Genomic DNA, 20,160 nt, shown 5'->3' with positions numbered 1-20,160 from the left:
TAGTAAAATATGTTATACCTGTATTCTCTCTTCTATTCATTATTACACCACTGTCTATAAGGCTGACCAACATGTATAATTACCACTATGGGCAGCTAAAATTGGTGCTATAAGTATCGATTACACCTGATGTTTCCATGATTATTAATTTTATCTCAATATTGGTGAGACACTTCACAAATGTACCTTGGAAGTACAGAGCTCACACAGCCATTTTTCCCAGACTCCATCCATGAATGGAATGGGAGGAAACACTATTACATAGTACAATGAAAAGTACTCTCTGCTATGCCCTTTATGATGCAGAATATGAATGTAGATGGTAACATGAGTCTGTTCTTTTTCCGTAATGCGGACTAGGACATCCCCCACTCACAACTCTCCTGAGCTTCGTTTGGCTTCCTGGTATGGACTCCGAGACTTTTGATTTCTTGGCTTAAGGCAGTGTGTGTAATGTTCACAAAACTACTCTTAAATCATCACAGCCCTTTCAATGTAGGTTTTCAACAGATTTCTACACCAAGACCACAAATAGACTTAATAATAGGTACATACAGCTAACGAAAGATAAATAAGTAAATAAATAAACTGTACTCTTAATTCATCACAACCCTTTCAGTCTAGGTTTTCAAAGTGTTAAGTCAACTCATGCATTCTCTTTTGAAGAACTTGCTTTCATTTTCTCCATTGGTATTTTTCTTAAGTTACCTTACTCGTAAACTCTCCTCATTCTTTGTTACTTCTTCATATTTAATATAATGCTTCTTTCCCCTTAAACAGGAAGTTACAATATAAATACAATCAGAATGTTCCTATTACCAAAAGACTATTTCAGTAAAGGAATTGTAAATATAATAGGTAAAGTTGTGGCAAAATTTTAATAATTTAGGAATAAAGAACACGACTCACTGAATAGTGGAAGTGTTGAGTACTGACAGAAAAAAAAGCTTTGCTGGCTCTTGGACAAATCCATCAATGAGATAGAAGCTGCACAGTTTATAACTCCCAAGGAGTTGGCCTTCGATCTTGATGGTGTGAACCTTTGTGATCATTTTGGCACGCTATTTCATTTGGTGTCCATGATGCAAGCTAATGGTTTGTTTTGAACATTTCTTGAACGTTGGCGATGTCCATTTTGTGAAGTGTAATAGTTACATCTCATAGAAGGTTGATCTCTGCACATCACACACACACTCATTTTCTGTTGCCCTCCTGATGCACATGGTCAGTCAGTAGCAGCTAGTATTTGTCCTGGCATTATTTTTAACACAGCACTTTCAAATGAGTTGTGTTAAAGGTTGAGCTTATGACTTCGCACTCAAGGGGTTCCTTGTTAGAGGTGATGAGAAGATTAGGGGAGTGTGATGATACAGTGGGAGAAATGTGTTTGTGAAATTTTCAGAAAACTCTGCGTAGGAATCGTTATCCTGATGGAAGCTTTTCTGAATTATGTGGATAGGAGTTATCCTTGTGACATGTTCTTCATTCCTGTGGTCTTCCCACACTTATTCCCCAGAAACACTCAGCACCCACATCCCTCTGTCCTGCACTTCCTCCCAATCCACTTCTCCATGTCATCGCCATCATGCTCCTGTGCCCATGTATAGCATTCTCATACCATACACTTGCTGCATCTTCCTCTCATAGTTCTATCCCACACAGCTGCTGTTAAAGGAGTCATCTGAAAGATACTGAAGGTATCATTCTGTTTTCTTTGCCTGTAAACGACTCAGTTATAGAACTGTGTGAATTCTGAAATGGGCAGTTAGAGGACAACACACACACACACACACACACACACACACACACACACACACACAGAGAGAGAGAGAGAGAGAGAGAGAGAGAGAGAATTGTGCACAGTATGCAACCATCTTTAATTGCCAGATTTTCATTACGTGCTTTGGTAACCTTCATTACTGCATCATTATGTAGTAGGAGCATGCATCTCCCCTCATTTCCTGTTAGAGGACTCTAGTTGGAGACCTGATGTACGACTTATTGATGCATCCTTTAGCTAAGATGTTTTATGTGCTATTGAAAGTGAGGTAACTGTTGAATCAGGTTTAGCCATTAAAAATGTATATGAGTATTGATTGATAACCTCTGTAGTCAAATTTAGTGTGCTCACTGAGGTGCTATGCCACCCTGGGAAATGTTAAGAAATTGTCTCATATAAGTGGAGTAAGTAAATTTAATATTAGAAAAAAAGAAATCTTTTGTTCGTAAGATGATACTTAGTACAAACCATAAAATACAGGAATAGTTGTTGCAATGTGTGAGGAAGGTCAGTGGTCAATATCCTCTCCTCCATCACCCTCCCCATCACCTGTCCCTTCCATTTCTGAGTGGAAGTCAGTGTGAAGTATGGGACCTGCTTTCATTGTTCCCTATATTTTCTTCTGAAATGGGCAAAAAACCGTGTGTGTCCTATATGTATGACTGGCAGATAAATATCTACATATGAACGTAAAAAGCACATATGACTGCTTAGACTTAGAATTCCTTTAGTTCTTCAGAGCAAAAAGTTTAAGAAACAGACAGGCACCCTGGAGAAAGACAACAAACTGAAAGCTTGAGCACTTCATCTTAAAGGCAAGTGATAGTTTGTTTTCTTGATCATTGTTTATATGTTCATAACTGGAAATACTTAGATATCAATTACTGATACTGCAGGGAAACAGAGAATCTTGTTATGAGGTTACTTAAAAATATGGTACACAGATTGTCCATGTTGCTAATAACTCTGTACATGTTGATGATTAAGTTTTATTAGCTGTTGCTTTGCAAAAATCTTAAGTGTTTTTTATCATGCCCACCACTAACTACAGGGAAAGTTCTGTTAAGAAAATCTATGTAGTTATAATCTATTAGTCCTCCTTTTTCTTTTTCTCATAAATTCATACCTTCTGCCATTTGATGAATCATCCTCGTAGTTCCATTATTTACACATTGGGAGGTAATCAGGAATATATCTTCATTTTAGTCTCTCAATTATTTTACTTTTTTTACATTGTCGTCAGTTGGGCTGCATCATTGCAGCTGAAATAAATGCTGTTAATTTAATAGTGAAGCATTTTAACAGCACTTTCTGATTCTGTGATGCTTAAGTCAAAATTAGTTTTTAGACTGTTTGATAAAAATTTTCATTTTCTGTTTCAGGTCTGCGTTGCTAAATGCAGGTTATCGAGTATCTTTGTCCCATGCTCACAAAAACTCTGTGAAGACTGATGCTCCAGTTTCTTTTCTGTGGGATGTAATGCGGGCTTGGGAGCAGATTCATCCAGTCCGTAGGGATCGACTCCCGTCTCATGCTGCAGCTATACTTTCCCGGACACCAGCAGCAACAATCTCATTTAATCTGCATGAGAAGGCTAATCCAGAATCTCGCCAGATGGGTCTTGTACGCTTCCAGGAAAACCCACAGCGGTACTGGGGCCCAGGCACTCGTGCCAAAGCAAGGTAATTGCTGTCTCTGTTGTTTAAATGCTAAAAAGGCCAGCACAGCATGATTCTTGCTACATAATTTTTGTTACTGTGTGATATCTGCCACAGCTGGGACAAATATCATTGAAGTAGACCAAAGCCTCACATGGTAGCCTACGAGTAGAAATTCATGCTGTTTTTCTGAATAGAGATTTAACGTTAGGTTACACATAAGTGGAAACACAGATTTGTCATGCAGGGGAATAAGTCAGACTGGAAATAAGTGGATAGTTCAGAATAAGAGAAACTTTTGGGAAAATGCAAACAGCCTTTATAAATGTGAAACCTGAATGTCTTCCAGTGTATGAAATGTTGAAACAACATACGAGAAGGCAGCTGGGTGATGTCTTCAACAACTGGTTCTTGAAGATGTCTCCAAGCTACATTCCTGCAAGTTGTTCAGACAGGCTTATGAAGTCTGTATTATAGCAAACACAACGCTGAATTGTGCTCTGGGGAAGGATATGCCAAGTAAGTGTATTAACAGCAGAAAAAACCCACCTTGGTTAAATATCGAAATTTAAGAAATGCTAAAGAAGGAGAGATGGTTGTAATCTCAGTTCAAAAAAGAACAAAGCATATGGCAACTTCCACTGTCATATCTTAACAAAAGATATTCCAGAGAAGCTGAGAAAATTCTTGTCTACGTAAAATTGCTAAGCAGGTCAAAGGCACTTATCCAGTCACTTGTTGACCAGCCTGGTGAGTCATATAAGATAACAAAAGAAAAGCTAAGTTTTAAGTTTTGCATTTAAGAAATCATTCTCACTGGAGGACTGTACAAACATATCATAGTCTGAGCATCACACAGACTCCCTTATGGAGGACATAGTAATAGGCTCTCTGGCATAGAGAAGCAACTGAAAGAGTTGAAAACAAACAAGTTGCCAGGTCTGTATGGAACCCAAGTTCTGTTTTACAGAGAGTTCTGCATGGTATTGGCTCCTTACATGGCTTGCATTTCTCATGAATCTCTCACCCAGCACAAAGTTCCAAGCAATTCAACTACAAGTGCTTAGTTGTCAGTGTCTGTCCAGTCCCAAACCTCATCTCATCGCAGATTTCATATTTTATTTTGAGCGACACCTAATGGTTCAACACTAGCTTAATTTTTGATTGGAATAGTGGAGTTTATTTCTTCCAAAGAGCAAAGGGTAGCAGGCTTAACTTTATTCCACACCAAAGCAGTTCCGAAAATAGCTTCTTTAATGTTAATTTTTTTTTAATCTGCCCCTGAATTGTATGAATGTATGATCTCGTGAAGAAAAGAAGCTCTGTAAAGACATTTGTAATTTTTAATTACTGCCTGATGCATTAGCTGAAACAGAGGTAATGTTTGCTGGAAGGTAAATTGTGATGGAGGGTATGCTACAACTGTTGTCTGTTTGGGCAAACAAAGTCCTTTTTTTAATTATTTTTTCCCACAGAAAGTATGAAATTATGGAAAACTCAGTCTTTAAACAATTTGGAGGTCATCCCTAAATGGAGAAGAACTCCACAAATTACAGGAAAATCTGAAATACCTGTAAAAGCTCTTGGCTTTCGGTACTTGCCTATAACATGAGGAGTCAAGCATTTTGAACATAATAGAACTGTAACCAATCCTTTTTTTTTTTAATGCCTTTGGTGCACATTTCATCTTCACCTGCTAGAGCTGAACAAGGCAAACAATGCCAAAGTATGTCCTTTTCATCACCTGTGTGTATTCTTCTGCCAATCATAACCCCCCGCCCCCTCCACCTACGTCAAGCTACCGAATTCCATGGCAAGTTTTGAACTGGTATAGTCAGCCATAAGAAAATATAACCATGCGATGAACACACTTGAACTGATAAATAATTTTGATATTTTTTTTTTAGTATGTTATGCTAGTGATGCAGTTGGTGTAGGTGGTAGTTGCACTTGCAGGAACTGTGGACTAAGAATGGTGATGTAGGTATGTCATAGGATGTGAGAAATTGTGAAGTTTTGAGGGGTGATGGAAGGGAACTTTAGGTTGAATAGGGAGGATATCAGGGAAGGATGTCATTTCAGGGCTCAGCTTGAGCATGTCTTCTTTGAGAATCATATACCGAGGCATTCAGGGCATAGATGATATTGAATCTTCTATGTTATTTGAGAGTAGGAACTTTTTGCTAAGATTAGACGAAGTTAAAAACAAGTTAACACCGTGTTTCTGATGTTCATAATTTAAAATGAAATTTCTTCAGGAAAGGGAGATATGTTTCCAACGTCAGTTCGATTACTTAAATTTTTCTTTAGCCCTTTTTTTAGGATGGGGTGTGAGTCTTGCTTGGATAGGTCAGTTGGTAGAGCACTTGCCTGCTAAAGGCAAAGGTCCCAAGTTCAAGTCTTGGTCCTGCACACGGTTTTAATCTGCCAGGAAGTTTCATTTCTGTATTATGTGTGTGTTCTATATACTCAGTTTTTTCATAGGATATTTTTAGCCCAGTCGTTTCAGTAATCTCTTGTAACAGATCAAGTATAACTGTTGCGTCTGTTCGGTTTTCAGTTATCAGTGCCATATCATCCACAAGGGCTAAACATTTCACTTTGAATTTTTTCTTTCCTTGGCTCATGCTTATACCCTTTGTGCCTCTGTTTTTAATATGCTTTCCCATGTTTTTACTATTTTATCTAAAACCTAGTTAAAGAGAATTGGGGACAGTCCATCTCCTTGTCGAACTCCTGTTTTGATTTTGAATGGTTCAGAAATTTTGCCTTGAAATTTAATTGTAGGTGTTGTATCTGTGAACGTTTGTTTAACAAGTCTTCTGGCGTTTTCGTCCATCCCTGATTCATAAAGTATGTGGATAGTGTTTGTCTGTCAGCTGAGTCATAGGCCTTCTTGAAGTCTACGAAAGTAACTGCTGTATTTTTATTTTGTATAGTTTTCACTCTCAAAATTGTTTTTAAATTAATAATCTGTTCTGCACATGATCTGCCTTGTCTAAATCCTGCTTGATAATCTCCTATATTAAGTCTGCTTGTTCCTGTACTCAAGTGCTTTAGACAGTATTTTGTATGTTACTGGTAACAAGAATATAGCCCTGTAGTTGTTGGTGTCTGTTTTATCTCCTTTTTTATGGAGAAGATGGATCAATGCTTGTTTCCAGTCACTGGGTATGATTCCTTTTGTCCAAATGTCTTTAATTACTTTGTGAATTTTCTGCCATGCGGATAAGCCCCTAGTTTCCACAGTCTGCTACTATCCCATCCTCTCCTGGTGCTTTGTTATTACTCAGTGCTTTGATAATCTTCTCTGTTTCTTCTACTATATGTGGTTCCAATGACGGATTTTCATGTTGTGGTTTTTGAAATTAGCTGTCATTAGGCTCTTCACAATTTAATATATTTTCAAAGTATTCAGCTAAAATTTGCAGGTCTCTTTATTGCTTAAAACAGTTTTTCCATTTTCATCTTTAAAATTTTAGTAGTGGCCTCACTTATAATTCTAAGCTAAATGCTTGAATTTTTATCATGGAAAGGTTCATCTACCTTTCCCAAAACTAAACTTTAACCGAAGAGGTGACGGTAAATTTCTTTAGCTATAGAAAGACAAAATTAACAAAACCATTCAAGTTATTACTTCATTATTGCTATGTAAATAATTTTGTAATTTTTCAGCTTACCCTCTGAAGAGTTACCTAAACGGAAGAAAAATCAAGGAAAGAGAAATCGATCACTGTCTACTAGTCCGTCAGGCAAACACTTCAGAGACGATGCTTCAGTGCCTGTGTAAAACAATGGAAAGTTAGTTTTAAAAACAATGTACTGCATCTGTTTTGCCAGATGTAACTACTGTATCTCACGAGATAGCATGTGCCTGGAAATAAAGAGTGCCTTTCTCTCTCCATTATCAGTAGCTCATAGTTTTCTCTATATATTTCAGTATGAATGCTATAAAGCAAGAATTGGTGGAACAAAAAGATAAAAGATATGGTGGACTCAAACTATATGTTATAGAAACAACAGGCATAGTAATGCAATAATTAGCAAATGTATCACACTGTTTCTCAGCATAATCACTTGCTATTTGAATAGTTGGTTGAATATCCCACAATTTTTTGGTTATTTAACAATAGAAATACAAGACAAAGCTTCTTGGTATGGAAGGAGTCAGTACATAGTTTACAGAATACTGATTATAAAATTTATGAACAAAAAATTAAATAATTAACAAAACCCAAAAAATGTGAGAGCGTATATGAATAAATAACACATTACAGAGGAAAATTATCAACTACTGTGAGCAATATCTGTTCAGAATAGGAAAGCTGTGCCACAAAGAAACTTTTAAACTTGGTTTTGAATACAAGTAGTTTATCACTCATCTTTTCAATTCTGCTGGCAACCTATAGAAAATGAAATTTGTTGAATAGCGGATTCTGTACAGTGTTGTAGGAAGTATTATCCAAATTCTTATCATTTTTCTGTGTAGTGTTCACTGAATGATTATTGCAGTTTCTTCTGAATGATTCGCTATTGTCAACAGCAAATCCAATAATCAAATACATGTACAGACATGACAGAGTTACAGTTTGAAAAAGCACGTGCGAGCAAGTAACAGTTCGGGTAAGTGGGTGTTCGGTTGACTGATGTTCTGATAATCAATACTCTGCCGTATTGAGAAAAGCAGTTGATCCAGAAATGAACCTTGTGGTTTTCCCCACTGTACAAGGCCTTAGTCAGAGTCAAACCTGTTCCCTGTTGGTTGACACTTGAGGACAACCTTTTGTTTTCTGCTTTCCATACATGAGGTAAACCACTGTTGAGCTCTCTCCCTAATCCCATAATGTCCCAAATTATACAAAAGTGTTGTATAGACCACACATTAAAGTGGTTTTGTTAAAACAAAGAAAATATCAACTGTCCTCAACTTACCATTTAGCCCTCTTAGTGTGCTACACTCAAAAGATGAAATTGCATTTTGTATCGATACTCCTTTCCAGAAACCAAACTGTGATTCTTAATGGCAGATCATGCATACTGAGATGTGCCGTTACTCTTCTACGTTACCTTCTCAAAAACTTTTGAAAAAATTGGTAGCAAAGAAATAGGTCAGTAATTGTCAAAATTATCTCTTTCACTCTTTTTAGAATGTAGTTTCAGTAACAAGTATTTAATTTTGTCAGGATATTGATGACACCTAAAAGACCTGTAGCTGCATGTGATGCAGTTGTCAGGAACACCAGGTTTCAAAAATTCATCAAATATCAAAAAAGTTTGATTTAACTTGCCAAATGTTGACAAGATGTGATTTATTAAACATTTTGCACAACTCTGATGGGTCACCATCAGTTTTATTCTCAAACAGATGAAGTGTAATACACTGAGCACCCACATTGTTCCCTGATACCTCATGAACTTAGGTACTGCTAAAATTTTGAATAAAAGACTCCCAATGTAAGGAGTCACCATCGTTCTACCGTCAGCCTTGTCAAAGATTGTGGAGGAGTGGACAGAGTCTCACAGCGCAACCATTTCGTTTGAGACACACAACATGTATCCACAGAATATGTAGCCTGTACTTGAAAATGTGTCATTGACAAAAAATTCCGTATTAGTCCCCCATTCAGGTCTCTGGGAGGGGACTGCCAAGGGAGAGATAAACAGTATGCAAAGGAAAAAGCAAAGGCTCGGTGTAGATACAGTGGAGGCTATTAAAGTGAAATGGAAAGAAAATAAGGATTTTTGCTCAGATGAATATAGGGGCATTTCAACAGCAGCAGAAAATGGTCTAACAGGAGTAGGTTTTGTTATAAGTGGTAAAGTAGGACAGAGAGTGAATTACTGTGAACAGTTCAGCGGTAGTGTAGTTCTCATTAGAATTTTTAGCAACAATACCAACAACAACAGTTCAGGCATACATGCCAACATCAGAAGCATAAGATGAAGAGATAGACAGTGGGTAATTCAGTATGTAAAAGGAAATGATAATCTATTAGTCATGGGGGATTGGAACTTGTGATAGGGGAAGGAGTAGAAGAAAGTGTGACCAGAGAAAGTGGTCTTGGCAATGGTGCACTTACCAAACGAAAGCGCTGGCAGGTCGATAGACACACAAACATACACATAAAATTCTAGCTTTCGCAACCAACGGTTGCTTCGTCAGGAAAGAGGGAAGGAGAGGGAAAGACAAAAGGATGTGGGTTTTAAGGGAGAGGGTAAGGAGTCATTCCAATCCCGGGAGCGGAAAGACTTACCTTAGGGGGAAGAAAAGGACGGGTATACACTCGCACACACACACATATCCATCCACACATCTACAGACACAAACAGACATATTCAAAGGCAAAGGAAGGACTGTACGGAAAAAAAACTGACAAGAGACAGGATGATAGGATGTGTAAGACATCAGGGAATAACTTCCATGGTAGCAGAGGTAGCTGTAGAGCATAAAAACTGTAGAGGGAGAGGGATATTGGAATATATCTAAAAATTATTGAGGAAGGGTGTAAGTGCTATTCTGAGAAGATGATGTTGGCATAGGACAGCAAGTGGTTGGCTGCTTCAAACCAATCAGAAGACAGATGACTTGGAAGAAATACTGACATTACAACATCTATTAAAGAAAGATATGAAATTCTAGTGAATGGCTGAATGCCATACCACATCTGAGAAATTAAAGGAGGCGCTAACAACTCGCTCTGTATTAATATTTCCAAATTATGAAGAGGCACTGAGAACCATAAAGGTCTAGAGCACAATGTCATTGGAGTTGAAATGGTAGCATTTGTACATGCTCCTGACACCTGTTGATCTTATGGTGAATCAACTGTAGTACCATGTTGTATATAACATTTAAAAAATCTGTCTTATCGATTTCTCTGATATTCACTTCCATACAGTCACAAAGCATAGCTTAAACTTTGTGCTTAGTGCTCATATGGTTCCTGGTGCCTCAATGTATCATGTCCTGAAATTTGAGCAAAAAGATGATAGAATGGGAAATGCGTCATAGGTCAGGAAGTAAAAGAGCACCCGGTAGCTTACACATCAAGACAGGTATAGCTAAATAATGACTCAACCATGGGAAAGGAAATGTTAAGCTCAATATACGGTGTCACGTATTTTGGGTGTTACCCACATGGCAGGAAATTCAAAATCATGACTGACCAAGCAGCATTAAAGTGGTGATTAAGGTTGAAAGATCCTTCGAGCAGATTGACTTGATAGGCACTGAAATTAAGTGATATCGACTTTAAGGTAGTTCAGAAGTTGGGCAGGAAGCATGGCAGTTCAAATGGGATCAACAGAAAGGCTAGTGTCACACAAATGCTTGGTTGAAGCCTTACAGAATGATAAAGGGCACAAACTACTGACAAAGACTGTGAAATATTCAAACTGTAGCTGTAGTTTGCTGTGCGCAATGGATTGTTATGTAAGACACTGAAGCTTGAGCCTTGCATCTTAGTGCTTGAAGCAATAAGAGGAGAAGTAATAAAGGACTCTCTCAACCTCGTGTTGTCAGGACTTGGACAATAAAGAAAAACGTATTGTGGGTTAACATTCTGATGCAGAAAGAGGCTGTGAGAAACAGTGTGCCTTGTGCTTAACATGCTGATTTAAGCCATCAGAAAGTACTACTTCATAGCATGCAGCCAAGCCATTTGAAGTGATAGAGATGGATGTCGTGGGTGCATTTTGCCAAACATTGGTGGTAAACGCTATCTGTTAAATATCATAGAGCATTTTTCATGTTACATTCTGATGGTTGCCATTTCAAATCAGCAAACGAGTATGGTAGTATAAGCAATTGTGAATATCTGGTTACTGAAGTTTGGCATAGCCAGAACGATAATTACAGGTCAGAGCACCAGCTTCATGTCGCAAGTAAATACATCACCTATTGCATATCCAGAAACTAAGAACTAGTTCCTTGCACCCACAAGCTAATGGGAGGACTGTATTCATTCACTGAACCAGTCTGTAAAACCTAAAGCTATTATGTAAATAGCCAGCACAATGACTTGTATGTTTACCTACCCTATGTTCTGGCTGCTTGTAATTCGAAGGTGAATGGTAGTGTTGGGTTCTTGCTATGTGAGGTAATTTACAGAATGATCATGCCATCACCTTTTTCAGTTATTAAACTCAGGATAGCGAAGAAGTGGGAATTGGTATGAAATATTGCAAAAATTTTAAGAGACGTATGGAAGCAAGTGAAAAAATGCGAATACTAAGGCAACTGAACAGCAAGAGAACACGCAACAGCATATTGTTAACTTGCTGGATTATAGAATTGGATAATGAGCCCCTCTACACCAAAAGGTAAAACGAAGAAATTTGTTATACATTTCCAAGGGCCATACCAAATCATAGAAACGACCTTAAACATTAAGTTAGAATTATTGACACAAACAACTGTTGTCCTCTTGAAGCACGTGAGAAGTTTTAAAGACTCTCCAGATGCCTTAACAAAAGTATTAGTGTTATTACTTGCGAAGAAGGTCACAAGGAATAAGAAGGGAAAGAAGGAATCGAAAGCCCATGCGCAGGCTGCCTGCGAGGTACCTTACGCAGAAGTGTAGAGGCCTACGGAATATATGATGAAACTTGATGGTAAATTGTCATGTTCATACATAGTGTGTACCTGTTCCGTTATGACTGCTTGAGTGAAATTCCATACTGCAGCGCTATCTTATGGCGAGTTGCACTGAAGTTTCAACAACAGCCATGTAGAAGGTCGTCGCTGCAACAGGCGTCCTAGTCACGAATATAACAGTACTTTTCTGACAGATGGCGGTGGAGCAGCAAGGCAGCATCGAGTTTAGTGTGAAGTTAGGCAGATCAGCTAATGACACGTTTGATATGATGGAAAGTGCTTATGGCAGTGTTTGTGTAAGCCGCTCAAATGTTTTTCGGTGGTATGCTCTATTTCATGACAGCAGAGAGGCCAGTAAGGATGCCCCATGAGCATCAAATCCATGAACAAGTCGTACAAACGAAAATGTGCAAAAATTCGTGTAAATCATTGCATCAGGAGATGTCTTTCCGTAGAAACCATCAAGCAGGTATCAGGAATACCGAAAGCTATTGTGCCCAGAATTTTGGCGATGAAAAACATGGCATAGTCCAGCAATGCAAAGACTTGTTACAGGCAGCGCAAAGTTACACTGGTTTCACAAAGTTGATGTAATTGGCGACGAGACATGGTGTTTCCAATACGAGCCTCTTAGAAAGTGGCAGAGCGCAGCGTGGTTGAGCCCACAGAAGCCAAGACCAAAGAAAGTGCGTTTGCAGAGGAGTTATGTGAAGACAACACTAACAGTATTCTCCTATTCTAAAGGAATCATTTACAAGAAGCTCATACCAGAAGGACAAACTGTTAAGGCGGAATATTATCTCGGCGCCCCCTATCGTTTGTGGACGAGAATTCGTCGAATACCGAGGGGCAGGTTCCTGGTCGCCACAGCCAACAAAGTGAAGATCGTGCGCGAGATTTTGGCCAGTGAATGGATCACAATCCTGCATCATTCGCCGGACTTGTCCCTGGGCGACTTCTGGTTATTCCCCAGACTGAAGTTGCCAATGAAGTTGCAGCTAAAGACACCAGAGAAAATTGTACTGGAGTTCCAAAAAAGGATTACAGTGACTGTTTGAAAACACTTCTAAACCAATTTCAGCTGTGTATTGATTCAAGGGAGACTAGTTTCAATAAATACATTGATTTTGTGAACATGATCTACGAATTTTATTTTTCATATCCAAAGTCGTATTGGATCTGGGACACACTGTGTATAGTTACCTTATTTTGTTGGAGTTATTACGTTTTCTGAGTTAAGGGTGATTTGTGTTTCTGTTTTGATACGTTATTTAATAGTTGGTCTGGTAGGTAGAATAATGCGTAAGTGGACTATGGGTATGCTGACGTAGCTGAATGTGTATGTGGTCATTGATGGTTCATAGTGGACCATAGGAGACCAGTATTTCGAAGGAGGAGGAGACTGACCCCCCCCCCTCAACGTCGCCTTTGAGAAGGATAACCTGGATGGTTCACGCCCATACATGGTGAGGTATACTTACTTCTAGGGAGAGTATAAGCATTAGGATGTCAAAGGAATGTGCTGGCAACGAGCCCATATTTCCAAAGTAGTGATATGTTTTGGATTTTCTCCGGTTTTCAGCTGAAATAGTGATCAAAAATTGTTATGAGCAGTGACCCAACGGAATGATGAGACTGGAAGTGCAGGTTTTGTATTATTGATTAATGTTATTACTGCGATACAGCAAGAACTGCTTATTGTCTCCTTGCTACTGTCACTGGGAGCATTGTAATGAAAATGACACAGTCCTCATTGTACTGGCCAGGAAAACTCTTGGAGGTGCTACCAATCCATAATAAAACCCACCTAAACCACACCTGGCAATCTGATGTTCTCTATTTGCTGGATGAACTTATAGGGTCACATTATCACTGGGCAGCTACTTCAGAATGTGTTCCTGACTCGACTTTGCGTAATCTGTATCTACTTCAAGTGGAAAAGCACTTGACCAGTCGAATTCCCAATGCATCAGCTACTGACTGACTGAATTAATCTTAGGAAATAGCATGTAAATTATTAAACAGCCAATGAACCATGTTGTGTATGCTGAGTTAGAATAACAAGAACAGAGAATATTATATTTTTATGTTAACCATGCTAGATACTAGAAGGTATCAGATAGATTATATAATGGTAAGACAGAGATTTAGGAACCAGGTTTTAAATTGTAAGGCATTTCCAGGGGTAGATGTGTACTCTGACCACAATCTATTGGTTATGAACTGTAGATTAAAACTGAAGAAACTGCAAAAAAAGTGGGAATCTAAGGAGATGGGACCTGGATAAACTGACTAAACCAGAGGTTGTACAGAGTTTCAGGGAGAGCATAAGGGAACAATTGACAGGAATGGGGGAAAGAAGTACAGTAGAAGAAGAATGGATAGCTCTGAGGGATGAAGTAGTGAAGGCAGCAGAGGATCAAGTAGGTTAAAAGACGAGGGCTAGTAGAAATCCTTGGGTAACAGAAGAAATATTGAGTTTAATTGATGAAAGGAGAAAATACAAAAATGCAGTAAATGAAGTAGGCAAAAAGGAATACAAATGTCTCAAAAAATGAGATTGACAGGAAGTGCAATATGGTTAAGCAGGGATGGCTAGAGGACAAATGTAAGGATGTAGAGGCTTATCTAACTAGGGGTAAGATAGATACTGCCTACAGCAAAATTAAAGAGACCTTTGGAGAAAAGAGAACCACTTGTATGAATATCAAGAGCTCAGATGGAAACTCAGTTCTAAGGAAAGAAGGAAAAGCAAAAAGGAGGAAGGGGTAAATAGAGGGTCTATAAAAGGGCGATGTACTTGAGGACAATATTATGGAAATGGAAGAGAATGTAGATGAAAATGAAACGGGAGATACGATACTGCGTGAAGAGTTTGACAGAGAACTGAAAGACCTGAGTCGAAACAAAGCCCCGGGAGTAGACAACATTCCATTAGAACTACTGACGGCCTTGGGAGAGCCAGTCCTGACAAAACTCTGCCATCAGGTGAGCTAGATGTATGAGACAGGCGAAATACCCAAGACCTCAAGAAGAATATAATAATTCCAATCCCAAAGAAAGCAGGTGTTGACAGATGTGAAAATTACCGAACTATCAGTTTCATAAGTCACAGCTGCAAAATACGAGGGCGGTTCAGAAAGTAACCTCCGATTGGTCACAGTGCGGGTTGTGGGGGGAGTAGCGACGCCATCTGTGCGTTCACGCACTCAACAGGTCAGTCTGCATCAAGCCGTGGTCGAGTGAACGTCGTACCTGCGCTAGTTTAGTTTTTGTGGCAGTTTGAAATGTGTGCTGCAATAGAAAACCCAGCCAAATGTGAAGTGCGTGCTGTCATAAGGTTTTTTACAGCCAAAGGATATTCTGCAGCAGCTATTCATCGTGAGCTTTGTGCCGTGTACGAACCAAGAGTTATGAGTGAAGGAGTTGTCCGTGAATGGGTACGTTTATTTAAAAGTGGACGAGAAAACGTTCATGATGAAGAGGGGAGTGGTAGACCATCATTGGTGACTGACGAACTCGTTCAGACAGTTGATGCAAAAGTTCGTGAAAATCGACGTTTCTCAATGTCAGAGTTGTCTACTGGTTTTCCACAGATTTCTAAGACTCTCTTGTACGAGATAGTGACAGCAAGATTGGGTTACCGTAAGTTCTGTGCACGATGGGTGCCCAAAATTCTTACCAACCACCACAAAACTCAAAGAATGGCCTCTGCATTAGACTTTCTGTCACGTTATGAGGACGAAGGAGAACCATTGTTAAACAGAATCGTGACCGGTGACGAAACCTGGATTAAGTACGTGAACCCTGAGACAAAAGAACAATCAAAGATGTGGGCACATTCAAATTCGCCTACCAAACCAAGAAAAGCCTCGCAAGATTTTTCTGCCAGAAAACTGATGGCAACGGTGTTTTGGGATGCCAAAGGGGTGTTGTTGGTTGAATTCATGGAATGTGGTACGACCATTAATCAAGACATGTACTGTGAAACAATAAAAAAGTTACGACGGGCTATACAGAACAAACGCCGTGGTATGCTGACTTCCGGTATCGTTTTTTTGCGCGATAATGCCCGTCCTCACTCTGCTCGCAGAACAACGGGCCTTCTTGAGTCCTTCAAGTGGGACGTTATCAACCATCCACCTTACAGCCCAGACCTGGCGCCAAGTGATTATCACCTCTTCATGCATTTGAAGAAATGGCTCGGGTCACAGCAGTTTGATGACGACGAAGAGCTCAAAGATGCGGTCACAGGCTGGCTCCAGGCACAAGCGGGTGATTTTTATGCAGAAGGAATTTCAAAGCTTGTGAAGAGATACGATAAGTGCCTCAATCGCTATGGAGACTATGTAGAAAAATAGTGCAAAGATGTAGTTGTAAGATGTATATATTAAAATATTTTTATTTAACTTGGTGTATTTTTTTAAATCAACCGGAGGTTACTTTTGGAACGGCCCTCGTACTAACACAAATTCTTTACAGGCAAATGGAAAAACTGGTAGAAGCCGACCACGGGGAAGATCAGTTTGGTTTCCGTAGAAATATTGGAACACGTGAGGCTATACTGACCTTACGACTTATCTTAGAAGAAAGATTAAGGAAAGGCAAATCTACGTTTCTAGCATTTGTAGACTTAGAGAAAGCTTTTGACAATGTTAACTGGAATACTCTCTTTCAAATTCTGAAGGTGGCAGGGGTCAAATACAAGAAGCGAAAGGCTATTTACAATTTGTACAGAAACCAGATGGCAGTAATAAGAGTCGAGGGGCATGAAAGGGAAGTAGTGGTTTGGAAGGGAGTGAGACAGGGTTGTAGCCTATCCCCGATGTTGCTCAATCTGTACATTGAGCAAGCAGTAAAGGAAACAAAAGAAAAATTTGGAATATGAATTAAAATCCGTGGAGAAGAAATAAAAACTTTGAGATTTGCCGATGACATTGTAATTCTGTCAGAGACAGCAAAGGACCTGGAAGAGCAGCTGAACGGAATAGACAGTGTCTGGAAAGGAGGATATAAGATGAACATCAACAAAAGCGAAACGAGGATAATGGAATGTAGTTGAATGAAATTAGGTGTTGCTGAGGGTGTTTGATTAGAAAATGAGACACTTAAAGTATTAGATGCGTTTTGCTATTTGGGAGCAAAATAACTGATGATGGTCGAAGTAGTGAAGATATAAAATGTAGACTGGCAATGACAAGGAAAGTGTTTCTGAAGAAGAGAAATTTGTTAACATCGAGTATAGATTTAAGTGTCAGCAAGTCGTTTGTGAAAGTATTTGTATGGAGTGTACCATGTATGGAATTGAAATATGGACGATAAATAGTTTGGACAAGAAGAGAATAGAAACTTTCGAAATGTGGTGCTACAGAAGAATGCTGAAGATTAGATGGGTATATGACATAACTAATGAGGAGATATTGAATAGAATTGGGGAGAAGAGGAGTTTGTGGCACAGCTTGACAAGAAGAAGGGACCGGTTGGTAGGACATGTTCTGAGGCATCAAGCGATCACAAATTTACCATTGGAGGGCAGCGTGGACGGTAAAAATCGTAGAGGGAGACCGAGAGATGAATACACGAAGCAGATTCAGAAGGATGTAGGTTGCAGTAAGTACTGGAAGATGAAGAAGCTTGCACAGGATAGGGTAGCATGGAGAGTTGCCTCAAACCAGTCTCAAGAGTGAAGACCACAACAACAATGTTAACCCTGAAAAGTGTTTTTTGAAAAGGCAGGAGCTTTGCATCACAGCATTACAGGGGACGATGAACGGCTCCTGTATTGATCAGCAGAACGGCGCCGTAGAGGGATAGGTGCTCATCAGTCTGATGACAGGGTATTAAGCAAGAGAACATATTCAGGATGCAAAAACACTCATTCGTTATGGTGATGATGTAGAAGATTCCAGTCAGCGCCTCTGAAAGCTGAAGTTGCAGCAACTTACAGCTTTACCAGGGCTTTGAAGGAGCTGACCCGACAGGAAAACAGGGGCAAACGAGGTCATCATTCTCAAATGGTCGCTAACTCAAGTCTGCTACAGTTTCTGGGGTTGGAGTGCTGCTGGTGGAGAAACACTAGCCAGACGGTTTGCATATGTACCACCCAAATCACTGTCTCATTTTCAGATTACAATGAATATACCAGATGGTTATGGTAAGGTGAGCGACACCTTCAGTGCCAACCACTAACTACAAGAAGAAAACCACTTACATTTCAAAATGAAGGTGCCAGATTTTGCTGTCCTTAGATATAGGTCTCTGCCTGTGCAAGCTTCTTCAGCACTGCAGTAAGTACTGGGAGATGAAAAAGCTTGCGCAGGATAGAGTAGCATGGAGAGCTGCATCAAACCAGTCTCAGGACTGAAGACCACAACAACAACAACCGCACCTTCTCGCTAGTACTTCCCTCCTGCAAACGTTTTTCGTTGTTCTATGCTTCAGAATCGACGCGACTGCTCTGTTGTCGAGGTGTGTGTGCTGATTTCTCAGTTTGATACATTGCACTTCCTCGCATTTGGTTTCAACAGTTCGTTTCTCTGGTTATAAACATAACTTAGTAAGTTGTGCAAAGCCAATTTAAAATGTAATTTTTGGACCGTTTAATCAAATAGTACAGTTGTCTGAATATAAAGTTACAAATTGATACAATGCATCTGTCTGGATTATGTTACAAGAATATACACTCCTGGAATGGAAAAAAGAACACATTGACTACGGTGTGTCAGACCCACCATACTTGCTCCGGACACTGCGAGAGGGCTGTACACGCAATGATCACACGCACGGCACAGCGGACACACCAGGAACCGCGGTGTTGGCCGTCGAATGGCGCTAGCTGCGCAGCATTTGTGCACCGCCGCCGTCAGTGTCAGTCAGTTTGCCGTGGAATACGGAGCTCCATCGCAGTCTTTAACACTGGTAGCATGCCGCGACAGCGTGGACGTGAACCGTATGTGCAGTTGACGGACTTTGAGCGAGGGCGTATAGTGGGCATGCGGGAGGCCGGGTGGACGTACCGCCGAATTGCTCAACACGTGGGGCGTGAGGTCTCCACAGTACATCGATGTTGTCGCCAGTGGTGGGCGGAAGGTGCACGTGCCCGTCGACCTGGGACCGGACCGCAGCGACGCACGGATGCACACCAAGACCGTAGGATCCTACGCAGTGCCGTAGGGGACTGCACCGCCACTTCCCAGCAAATTAGGGACACTGTTGCTCCTGGGGTATCGGCGAGGACCATTCGCAACCGTCTCCATGAAGCTGGGCTACGGTCCCGCACACCGTTAGGCCGTCTTCCGCTCACGCCCCAACATCGTGCAGCCCGCCTCCAGTGGTGTCGCGACAGGCGTGAATGGAGGGACGAATGGAGACGTGTCGTCTTCAGCGATGAGAGTTGCTTCTGCCTTGGTGCCAATGATGGTCGTATGCGTGTTTGGCGCCGTGCAGGTGAGCGCCACAATCAGGACTGCATACGACCGAGGCACACAGGGCCAACACCCGGCATCTTGGTGTGGGGAGCGATCTCCTACACTGGCCGTACACCACTGGTGATCGTCGAGGGGACACTGAATAGTGCACAGTACATCCAAACCGTCATCGAACCCATCGTTCTACCATTCCTAGACCGGCAAGGGAACTTGCTGTTCCAACAGGACAATGCACGTCCGCATGTATCCCGTGCCACCCAACGTGCTCTAGAAGGTGTAAGTCAACTACCCTGGCCAGCAAGATCTCCGGATCTGTCCCCCATTGAGCATGTTTGGGACTGGATGAAGCGTCGTCCAGCACGAACGCTGGTCCAACTGAGGCGCCAGGTGGAAATGGCATGGCAAGCCGTTCCACAGGACTACATCCAGCATCTCTACGATCGTCTCCAAGGGAGAATAGCAGCCTGCATTGCTGCGGAAGGTGGATATACACTGTACTAGTGCCGACATTGTGCATGCTCTGTTGCCTGTGTCTATGTGCCTGTGGTTCTGTCAGTGTGATCATGTGATGAATCTGACCCCAGGAATGTGTCAATAAAGTTTCCCCTTCCTGGGACAATGAATTCACGGTGTTCTTATTTCAATTTCCAGGAGTGTATGATTTTATATGGGATATACTTGATCATGGCAGACTGCAGT

At 40.6% G+C, this 20,160-nt stretch overlaps 1 protein-coding gene across 1 annotated transcript in view; it reads left to right on the top strand.

Annotated features, from left to right (window-relative positions):
- Positions 1-7,345, top strand: part of LOC124776678 (probable tRNA (guanine(26)-N(2))-dimethyltransferase) — a 61,720-nt gene extending 54,375 nt beyond the window's left edge. Inside the window, exons 8-9 of the mRNA XM_047251781.1 lie at positions 3,163-3,462; positions 7,114-7,345. Of these exons, the coding sequence (XP_047107737.1) occupies positions 3,163-3,462; positions 7,114-7,228 (415 nt within the window). The 3' untranslated portion in view covers positions 7,229-7,345. The remainder of the gene's footprint in view (positions 1-3,162; positions 3,463-7,113) is intronic.
- Positions 7,346-20,160: the final 12,815 nt, after the last annotated feature.

The sequence above is a fragment of the Schistocerca piceifrons genome, chromosome 2 (genome assembly GCF_021461385.2).
Source record: "Schistocerca piceifrons isolate TAMUIC-IGC-003096 chromosome 2, iqSchPice1.1, whole genome shotgun sequence".
In the NCBI taxonomy this organism is placed as follows: Eukaryota; Metazoa; Arthropoda; class Insecta; order Orthoptera; family Acrididae; genus Schistocerca; species Schistocerca piceifrons.
Note: the sequence above shows the minus strand (reverse complement) of the source record. Positions and strands in the feature narration are given on the sequence as shown.